The sequence below is a fragment of the Ochotona princeps genome, chromosome 12 (genome assembly GCF_030435755.1).
Source record: "Ochotona princeps isolate mOchPri1 chromosome 12, mOchPri1.hap1, whole genome shotgun sequence".
NCBI lineage: Eukaryota > Metazoa > Chordata > Mammalia > Lagomorpha > Ochotonidae > Ochotona > Ochotona princeps.
Window position 1 is genome coordinate 32,083,377 of NC_080843.1, and position 10,912 is coordinate 32,094,288.

The 10,912-nt window shown below is 44.0% G+C and overlaps 1 protein-coding gene across 1 annotated transcript; it reads left to right on the forward strand.

Moving 5' to 3' along the window:
- The first annotated feature begins 6,281 nt into the window (after positions 1–6,281).
- PCDH9 (protocadherin 9) lies at positions 6,282–10,339 on the forward strand. Its single transcript, XM_058670668.1, has one exon. It carries the CDS (start codon positions 6,322–6,324, stop codon positions 9,508–9,510), a length of 3,189 nt encoding a protein of 1,062 aa, XP_058526651.1. The 5' UTR covers positions 6,282–6,321; the 3' UTR covers positions 9,511–10,339.
- The last annotated feature ends 573 nt before the right edge of the window (positions 10,340–10,912 follow it).

Sequence of the window (10,912 nt, forward strand, 5' to 3'; positions counted from 1 at the left end):
AAAATAAAAAATAATGAAGGTATTCAGACTTCATATTTTACTTGAAATAATTTGACTTTAATCTGATTGCTTTCATATGACCCATATGTATTCTCTTACTATTTATCTGCAACCGATTTTTTTTCCCTCTACATGACTGCTTGAGTTCTACTACTATGATGGAGAAAAGCTTTATTGTGAAAGCTGTGTCTAGGTATAAAGTCTGAAATCTTAAACAGGAATGACAAAACTGGACAATTTAATTTTTGTTCATATAATAATCATAATGAAATATCGGCATAGAAAAATGCCAGTTTATATCATTCTAACCATTAGTGCTACAAACTTAACATCTGCAATTTTTGTCAGTCATAAAATTTTAGCCATTTGAATGAATTGATTTCAGTCATTCAAAGACAATAATGGCTGTCACCTGCTTGTGAAATAATGACCTTGACCTAGGTTTGGCTTTCAAAAACTTAAAAAAGGAAGAAAAAGAAGTAAAAGGACAAGAAAGATACTCAACAGGAGAGCTAATAATACAGAGTAAAGCAAAAGAAGTATTCCATTTTGACAGTGTGCAGAATCTCATTAGGTGCTTTTTTCCTTTTGTGGTGCTAAAATTTTGCATTGTCATTTTCGAAGCAATGAAAATATAAATAACTCTTAGCATTTTTGGCCTATTCCCCTCTCCCCTAGAGGACAGTGCAGTAGTCTGGACTTTGTGGAATGGGGACAATACCACCCACTGCCACACAAGAGCTCTTTCGACCGAGCAACAGCTGTTAATCACCTGAATGAAAGGAATTGCAGAAAACCATTTTATTATAGCTTTCTTATTTTTTAGCTTTGGAATGTAGAACTAATATATTGGAGTTGAAACTATTATTCCAGAGTCTTACAGGAGATCATCTGATAATTCAAATAGTTCACTACTTTTATAAAAATCCATCACTTGTCTGTGAGGAAGACAGTTTTAAAGTGCTGACTGGTAACTAGAAGACCATAGATGAAAATCCAATTAACACAATGAATTGCTTAATAATGTATGTTATGAAGTGTGATTATATTGAAATTATTATTGAAGTTTATAAGTAGGACAATGTCCAGTTTATGGAATTCTGGTAATTTCATCAACTCAACATCTGCTTTTGTGTGAATCTGCAATCGCATTTTGGTCTTCAGTTAGCTGGCTCAAGGTGACTAAGCATCGCAGTCATCCCGTGACCTACATAACCGCCAGAGAACACGAAGGGAATGTTACTGGCAAAATTCCTGAAAGTATTCAGCAGCTAGAACACACGGGGAAGCATCATAATTGCTTGCAGTAGAAAGCATGTATTGACAAAGATGAAAAAGGGTTAATTGAAGAGATCTGGAAGATTTGCATCCAAGGTCATATGATTGATAATCTTTTGCTCTCTAAATAAAGCAATGATAAAAGGCAGCATAAAATCAAATAGCGTTCTTCCACAGAATTAAAATGAATGAAGATGTCCCTAATTCTGATTTATGCAGACAGAATTTTTGCAAAGTATTATAGCAGAGGTGAATAGTGAATAACTCTCGTTAAGCAAATGGTTTTTTCAGTGTTTGGGGCAGAAGCCTCAAGTTATGTTAGCTGAGGGTTAAGAATATGACCCTTTGTATTTAATTTTCTTCTGTGAATATTAATAACATGGCTAATAATAGTTCCATTTTAAAGTTCAGCAATTGAAATATAATTGGGCGAAGAAGCCTCAGCTGTTCTAGTTTGAAGAGGTAAAACTGATTATGATTACAGAATCCCAATAAAGTAGAGAAGTTAGGTAAACACCTATAGGACAAATCTACTCAGTCAGGCGCTTGCTTTACCTCGTTGGATTCAATCTGCTTGGGAAACAGTGCAGGCAAACTTCATTCTTGGACCTTGACCTGTGCCTGCCTTTAACTGAAGTCACATGGTCATGAATTTCATTTCATGTATGTGTGTGTGTGTGTGTTTTCCTTCCCTAACCTGCATCCTTTGTTCATACTAACATTTCATTTTCAGGCACGGGGTAAGTGGGTTTTGCAAAGAAGTAAAGCTTTGCCTTAGCAGACAGACACAATTCTGCTTAATAATGATGCTAAGTAATTATTACTAAAATATGCACTGCAAGGAAAACATGACTTTGAAATGACTACGGTATGATTAAAATGTAACTGCGATGCTCATGAAATGAATTGGCAAGTGGTTGCAATGCTGTGTTTATGCTAAGTGTATCAGGATGATAATTCACTTATTTTAGAGTGGTTCAGTGCATTCAAAAGGTGACAATCTAAGCAGCATTAATTGTAGATTTTATGAATGGGAAAATGATCCTTCACTGTGATAAAAAAAAGTCATCCTTTTTTCCACTGCATTACTGTATAAGGCAATACTTCTCTTTTGACCTTTGAATATTTAAGTGATTCCTTTGTATTTCTCAATTTTATATAGTCTGAATATGCAAAATATTACTGTAATAAGCATTGTTTGGTTATTTTAAAATATCAGTCTATTGCAAGGGGGGAGTGCTTTATGCTTAACTTATAAAGGACTAATAGATTTTAGAGCAAACTTTTAGACCCTGCAGTTTTGCTATAGACATTCTTCTGAGGAGAAGCTTGAATAAAGAGAAATTTGCAAATTTCACATGGAGAGCCTGTTGTCAAATGAGCTAGCTAAAAACTGAAATGAGTGATACCATACAAAGTTTGGCAGGTTTGGTTAGTGATATATATCCATGTACACACGCATACTGACATATTTACCTTTGCCTTAGACGTCTAACAACACATGTCCATGTTTAAATTTAAAAATCACTGCGTTAAATCAAGAGACATTACAGAACATGCCAGCATCGTGTATAGGTATGTGGGTGTCCTTAAATGCTCTCCTGTATCCCAGCAGAGCACAGGGAATGCAAGTTTAAAATAAACGCCTTGCTCTCCTGCTGTGAGTTAGAACCAGTTATTCAGTCAGGCATCACGACCATCTCCAACGCCTTTATAGGTCACTCAGAAAACATGCTTTGTTGTTGTTGTTGTTGTTTCTTTTTATTCACAGTGAGCTGCTATTGTGCTAATGCCTCAAAACTTTCCCGGGATTTCTGACATTGCAGATACAACCCATAACACAAACCTTCAAAGTTTACTGATTGTAAAAGAGCACTGAAATGGAGATAATGCGTCCGGGTCTCAAATCAAGGGGATAAGGCTAATCCATTAGATTCCTTCCTTCTGGCTTTTGTGTGGAAATAAGACACCCGTGAGGACGCAGTACAGTGGTGTAGGAAAAAAAACTAATTGCTCTCGGAAACAGACAAATATGAAATAAAGTTGGAATCAGCAGAAAGTGCAGAGGCAAAAGGAAGTGTTTCACAGCTTGGGGAAAACAGCTGTTCAGCCTTGCGGAGGCAAAGTTAGGTGAGCTGGAAGCGGATTTGGCTGCAACCTTCAGTCCGGGCGAGTAGAGTTTTCAGTTTTTCAGGCTGCGACAGAAGCAGAAGCCTGGGGGCTTGGTCAGGACAGGCCAGCACAGGCCGGTGCCGCCGGGTCCCAGAGGCGACTTTGGCACGGAGATCCCAGGGACCGGGGCGGACCCCTGAGATCTCAGGATGCCTCACCTTCCTTCCCCCCACGGCAGTCTTCGTGACCCCGCTCGTAGCCGGTGCTGAGATTAATCTTTTCTTTCTTCTTCTTGGACTTAGATTCAAATTTCCACTGCCTCCAACGTTCGCTCCCAGCCTTTTGCGCCCTTTTTTGCACCTTCCCTGCCTGTAAACGCTTCTGGTAGCATCAGCACACTGTCCTTCAAAGCGCTCGCTCGCTCAGTTAGCTACGGTTCCCCCCGCCAGGGGCTGGTAGCAAGCGCTCCTCCAGTGCAAAGGATCCCGGGTTCACTCTCCCTTCTGTGCCTTCAGGCCTCTCCACTTAGCCAACAGAAGTGCAAAACCTGTGCCCCCGGGGGATGTGCCGCCCCCGCTAGCCCTCTGGCCTCTGGCAATGCCCAAGGCTTCCCAGCATCCAGGATCGACGCGTGATCTTCGGTTCTGCTGCTGCGCCGCCGCTCTGGTCCGCGGAACAGCCACCGACGCTGGGGCTCGGCAGCCGGTGGCGGTGCCAGCCTTGGGGAGCCTCAGCGCTTCCCTGCCTCCGGGGCTGCACGGCGCCGGGCATGCTCAGTCCACCTCCCTGGAAGCCGGCTCTCCCCGGGCCAGGATCATCTTTCCGGGTTTTCGCGGCTGCCAGGGGAGGGTGAGGAGGAGGAGGAGGGGAGGCCGGGACACAGTCAGCGCCTTGTTCTGCACCCCCTCCCTTCGCCCTGGCTGATGCTGATGCTGCTGCTGCTGCTGCTGAGGCCGCCCGCACCGCAAGATGCAGGCCAATCAGCGGGCAGAGGCGGGGTCTGTGCCGTCACGCCCTCCCTCTGGGCTCACTGAGACTTATATCAAGAAATTCAGTTCAGAGAGGAGAGAGAGGAGAGGGAGAAGGCGAAAGGGGCTGAGGAAAGGGGAGAGAGAGGGCGAGCACGCGAGGTAGCAAGGAGCGCCTAGATTCTCCGAGGCACGCAGGAGGACCGGTGAGGAATTCCTTTCTCGGGCAGCTGTCACGGAGCGGGAGGGCATCCAGAGAATCCCCATCACAATGCCCCAACTCTGAAGCTTCCGACCAGAAGTTAGGAGACTTAAGCAGTACTGACGTCGGATGGAAAGGGAATGCGCTCGGCGCTGTGGGGAATACTCCAGAGCTGAAGAAGTGCCTGTGACGGAGACCCGAGGAGCCCAGCTCCGGCGGGCAACAGACAGGAAAATGTGGCGAGAATGACTAACGGCAAATCTGTGAATTTGTTCTCGGGAGTTGCTAATTTGCCGGCCCGAAACAACGCATTTGACGAGGAGGAAACGTTTTCGCTGCTTCTGATTTCTCCCCCAAAACTGGTGCTACCACATGCATGGCTTTCTCTGTGCTGGAACGGATCGTTCGTAACTGCAGCACACCGGGGAAGGGGAAAGGTTGAGCAACTCACGTAAGTGTAAAGTTTCGCATGCACAATGGTGTATTTAGTGTTGAGCTGTGTCCTCTGGGCAGACAAGGCATGTTTGTAATTGGGTAGATGGCTGGGGCAGAGCTCACCCACTCGGTTCTATCTGCACCCCCACCTGCATCACTCTGCCGGAACTAATCGCGGGCATCAGCTACCGTGCAGTCTAATGCAGATAAGACTGGAGCCTAGGAACTGGCCAGTCCTACTCAAGAAGGTAGCTGCCTCCAGCCTTGTCCCCTTGTAAATTGCAGTGAGAGGAGCCTCCAGGCAGAAGGAACCTTAGGACATGCATTACTCGGTTGCAGTATTTATGTGTGGTTAATGTTGCTAACATTATAACCGGACATGAGGGTGAAGAAACTGCATTTTTCCCCTTTTAGTCTCAGTTAAAGAAGAAATATACATACATACAGAGATAGCATGTTGTTTGCTGGGGGTTGTTAGCTGCATTTTACTTACATGTCAGCACGCTTCCACTTCCAGGATAAGGAATCCTAGATGATTATATGTTTTTAAAAGTTTGAATGCGCTTCTTAATCCTGAAGGGGACAACTGGGCCAGTTGGAGAACGGAGGGCAGGCTCCGGTAGGAACAGCAAGTCTTGCTATGGTGCTCTTAGGCAGCGAGGCTGTGTGGTGGCCGTGGGTCTTGCTTGTGATGCCGCATTAGCAGGTCCGGCTGCTTGTTTCCCAGCCAGACTGTCTTGGAAGGCAGTTGGAGAACTGAGAGGAAGGGCAAAGGTAGTCTTTTTAAAGGAAACAGATGACTCCGTGTGGCACAGAAGAAAACACATCACATTGGACATGTGACAAAACAATTAGCACGAACCATGGCTAATCACTTAGGGTTTTCCACTTGTGTCTTTAAAAAAGGGGGGGCTGATGATGGGGGTGGGGGATTAGAGGCCAGAAGGGGACTACAACGGGAAGGGGGGTCTGGGGGAGGGACGGAGCTAGGAGAACAAGGACACATGTTTTGAATTCAACAGAAGTCTCAAAAAGAGCGTGGGCAAATCGAGGTAAAAATAGCAGCTGCCCTTATTTCCCAAGTAGCTAAATTCGTTTGCTCTGGACAAATGCAACAATCACACACTATGCAATGTTTTATCCACAGAGTTAACTCGCAAACAGAGCCAGAGCAAACTGCCATGTTTACCAATGTGCAGTGGCAAATGTGGTGTGGTGTTTTGTGACAATGTGTTTGTATTTACTGAAGAATAATACTGTATATGCGATTGTGTTGACAGTGGCGGTCTCCAAATAATCGCTGAGATGTAATGCATCCTCCAGTCCATGCCCACTTCCTCATGCCATCCGGGCATCATTCCTCATTGGAGTCCTTTAAACTCTAAAATCGAGCAAAAGGAAAATAAATACATTATCATGGACCTGAGGGATTTTTACCTGTTGGCTGCTCTGATTGCCTGTTTAAGGCTGGATTCCGCAATAGCTCAAGAACTTATTTACACTATTAGAGAGGAATTGCCTGAAAATGTGCCCATAGGAAACATACCAAAGGATCTGAACATTTCTCACATCAATGCTGCCACAGGGACCAGCGCCAGCCTTGTCTACAGACTGGTTTCAAAAGCTGGGGATGCCCCTTTGGTGAAAGTGTCCAGCAGCACTGGAGAAATTTTCACAACCTCCAATAGAATAGACAGAGAAAAACTGTGTGCTGGAGCTGCATATGCAGAGGAGAATGAGTGCTTCTTTGAACTTGAGGTGGTGATCCTCCCCAATGACTTTTTCAGGCTGATCAAAATAAAAATTGTTGTCAAGGATACCAATGATAATGCCCCCATGTTTCCATCTCCTGTCATCAATATTTCCATTCCGGAAAACACTTTGATCAACAGCCGCTTTCCAATCCCATCAGCCACCGATCCTGACACAGGCTTCAATGGTGTGCAGCATTATGAATTGTTAAATGGGCAGAGTGTGTTTGGACTGGATATTGTGGAAACTCCGGAGGGAGAGAAGTGGCCGCAATTGATTGTTCAGCAAAACTTGGATAGAGAACAGAAAGATACCTATGTGATGAAAATCAAAGTGGAGGATGGAGGCACTCCACAGAAATCCAGCACGGCCATCCTACAGGTCACAGTAAGTGATGTCAACGACAACAGGCCCGTGTTTAAAGAGGGTCAGGTAGAGGTGCACATCCCTGAGAATGCTCCCGTGGGGACGTCTGTCATCCAGCTCCATGCCACTGATGCAGACGTAGGCAGCAATGCTGAAATCCGGTATATATTTGGTGCCCAGGTCGCCCCTGCAACCAAAAGACTCTTTGCTTTAAATAATACTACTGGCCTGATTACAGTTCAGAGGTCTTTGGATCGAGAGGAGACAGCCATTCACAAAGTGACAGTGCTGGCTAGTGATGGCAGCTCCACTCCTGCTCGAGCAACAGTGACCATCAATGTCACAGATGTAAATGATAACCCTCCTAACATAGACCTCAGGTACATCATAAGTCCCATCAATGGCACAGTGTATTTATCTGAGAAAGATCCTGTTAATACAAAGATTGCCCTCATCACAGTTTCAGATAAGGACACAGATGTGAATGGCAAAGTGATCTGTTTCATTGAGAGAGAAGTCCCGTTTCATTTGAAGGCCGTGTACGACAACCAGTACTTGTTAGAGACTTCTTCTCTTTTGGACTATGAGGGCACCAAAGAATTCAGCTTTAAAATTGTTGCCTCTGATTCTGGGAAGCCCAGCTTAAATCAGACTGCCTTGGTAAGGGTTAAACTTGAGGATGAAAATGACAACCCACCCATATTCAGCCAGCCTGTAATTGAGCTGTCAGTTTCTGAAAACAATCGACGTGGGTTATACTTAACAACTATTAGTGCCACGGATGAAGACAGTGGGAAAAACGCAGACATTGTGTATCAGCTTGGCCCGAATGCCTCCTTCTTTGATCTGGACCGAAAGACAGGAGTTTTGACAGCCTCCAGAGTCTTTGACAGAGAAGAACAAGAGCGATTCATTTTTACAGTCACTGCCAGGGACAATGGGACCCCTCCCCTGCAAAGCCAAGCGGCTGTGATAGTCACTGTTCTCGATGAGAATGACAATAGCCCCAAGTTTACTCATAATCACTTTCAATTTTTTGTCTCTGAAAATCTGCCAAAGTATAGTACTGTGGGGGTGATCACAGTGACAGATGCAGATGCTGGCGAGAATAAAGCTGTGACTCTTTCCATCCTAAATGACAATGATAATTTCGTGTTGGATCCCTACTCGGGAGTCATAAAGTCCAATGTCTCATTCGATAGAGAGCAGCAGAGTTCCTACACTTTTGACGTCAAAGCCACTGATGGAGGTCAGCCACCTCGTTCCTCCACTGCGAAAGTGACCATCAATGTCATGGACGTCAATGATAACAGTCCTGTTGTCATTTCTCCACCGTCTAACACCTCCTTTAAGTTGGTGCCGCTCTCGGCCATTCCGGGCTCTGTGGTAGCTGAAGTTTTTGCAGTGGATATTGACACTGGAATGAATGCTGAGCTGAAGTACACTATAGTGAGTGGGAACAACAAAGGTTTATTTCGCATCGATCCGGTCACAGGTAACATTACTCTGGAGGAAAAGCCGGCACCTACTGATGTAGGTTTGCATCGTTTGGTGGTCAACATCAGTGACCTGGGGTACCCTAAGTCCTTGCACACACTTGTGCTTGTCTTTCTTTATGTTAACGACACAGCTGGAAATGCCTCCTATATTTATGACTTGATCCGCAGGACTATGGAGACTCCCCTGGACAGGAACATAGGGGATAGTAGCCAGCCCTACCAAAATGAGGACTATCTCACCATCATGATAGCGATCGTTGCAGGTGCCATGGTGGTCATAGTTGTGATCTTCGTCACCGTTCTGGTGCGTTGCCGCCATGCCTCCAGGTTCAAAGCTGCTCAGAGGAGCAAGCAAGGTGCCGAATGGATGTCCCCCAACCAGGAGCACAAGCAAAATAAGAAAAAGAAAAGGAAGAAAAGAAAGTCTCCCAAGAGCTCTCTTTTGAACTTTGTTACTATCGAAGAGTCCAAACCCGATGACGCGGTTCACGAACCTATCAATGGGACCATAAGCTTGCCCGCTGAGCTGGAGGAGCAAAGCATAGGAAGATTTGACTGGGGCCCAGCTCCTCCAACCACCTTCAAGCCCAACAGCCCTGACCTGGCCAAGCATTACAAATCTGCCTCTCCACAGCCTGCTTTCCATCTCAAACCAGACACTCCAGTTTCCGTGAAAAAGCACCATGTGATTCAGGAACTCCCCTTGGACAACACCTTTGTCGGGGGTTGTGACACCCTTTCCAAACGCTCTTCCACTAGTTCAGATCACTTCAGTGCCTCAGAGTGCAGTTCCCAAGGAGGCTTCAAGACAAAGGGCCCCTTACACACCAGACAGGTAAACGAGCACTTTTACTGGTCTATAAGTACTGCATACAAGTGCCCAGCCAACCAGTATTAACGTGCCAATGTGTCTATTGTTTTGTTCTAACTTTACCATACGTATGGAGAGGGGAAAAAAAAAAACTTGACCCCTTTTCAATTCCTTTGGGGCTCAGTCAAGAATTTTTAGAACAGCTTTGAAATTTCTGAGTTCTGAGAATTATTTAACCTCCCAGTTTCCTTCAAATGGCAAAAGATGAAAAGAGGAAATTATTCCAAAATGTCCCAGGATAATGTTTGCTGAAGAAGAAAACCTGTCCTCATATGCCAAATTCTGCTCCTGGGGTTTCCAAATTGACTGCTTCAAGATTTTCATGTTACCTTTTGATCTAAAAAGTCACCTTCAAATCTCAAGTTATAAGTGACGTTTGAAGGTCTGACTGCAATTACGTTGGAACTATGGTTGCTAAAGGGGTTAATTTTTTTTTTTTAGTCTCTAAAAGAGATAGTAGAATTTTAAATGTACATCAGCTGTGAAGCACATGATTGTTGATAGCTTACAACTAAGCCATACAGAAAGTCTTTTGATTTCAAATTATTTTATTGTACTCTAGCAAATTGGGTGTTTAATGGAAAGATTTTCAGTGTCGACAATGGCCAAATACTCTTTCAAAAAGAAAAAAAAGGAATGCATTCTCTTTGATAGAACTGATTTATCAAGCAAAGAATGAATCCATTGTAAATATTCTCTCATTTTAGTAATGCCTAAGTGATCTGTCATAACTCATTTTAAACTGTGAAATATGCCATATGAAGAGGGATTAAGAGGCTGAGAAACTCATATTTCAACCAAATCCAGAATTAGTTTTTCTTAGGTCTAATAATTCCTTGTTAATAAAGATTTAAATTCAGCGCTGTCTAATTTATTTCACTGGTGCTTGTCTTCTGCCACAAAATTTGAATGTCGATGATAGCCTGTAGATGGCACTAGGGTATCATGTGGCTTGTGCTGGCCTGGTGCCAGTCCCGCAGTACCACAGCAAGGTGGGGTGGAGGGAAGGATCAAACTGGAAGTACAGCCAAAGATACCTTTTATTTAATGATAGTTGCTCTGGAGCAACTAGTATTTACGTTCACTCGCTTGCTCTTTTGTGATTAGCTCTCACAATACCAACTTTTTTAGGATTTTGTAATCCAAGTTCTGCCTTGGACTAGATGTCCTTCTGGTGATGTCCCACGTGCAGTTGTTAAGACAGCAGACATGTAGGTTTTCAGAAAACTAACAAAATTAGTTTACGGAAGGCTTGGTAGGCATTGATTAGTCTTTTGATAATGAGTTTTCCTTTTCTGAGGTAGAGTCAGGTATTTCACAAACTGCACTATTTACTGTGTTGTAATGACCTTATACCTTCACTGTTTTGCTTCTAAGAGTTAGTTAAACAATGGACTCACACAGAGAATCCCAAAATATTAAGTATAAT

Bases quoted from the DNA above. Each gene is read 5' to 3' on its own strand.
- PCDH9 (XM_058670668.1), top strand. From the start codon at position 6,322: ATGCCCACTTCCTCATGCCATCCGGGCATCATTCCTCATTGGAGTCCT.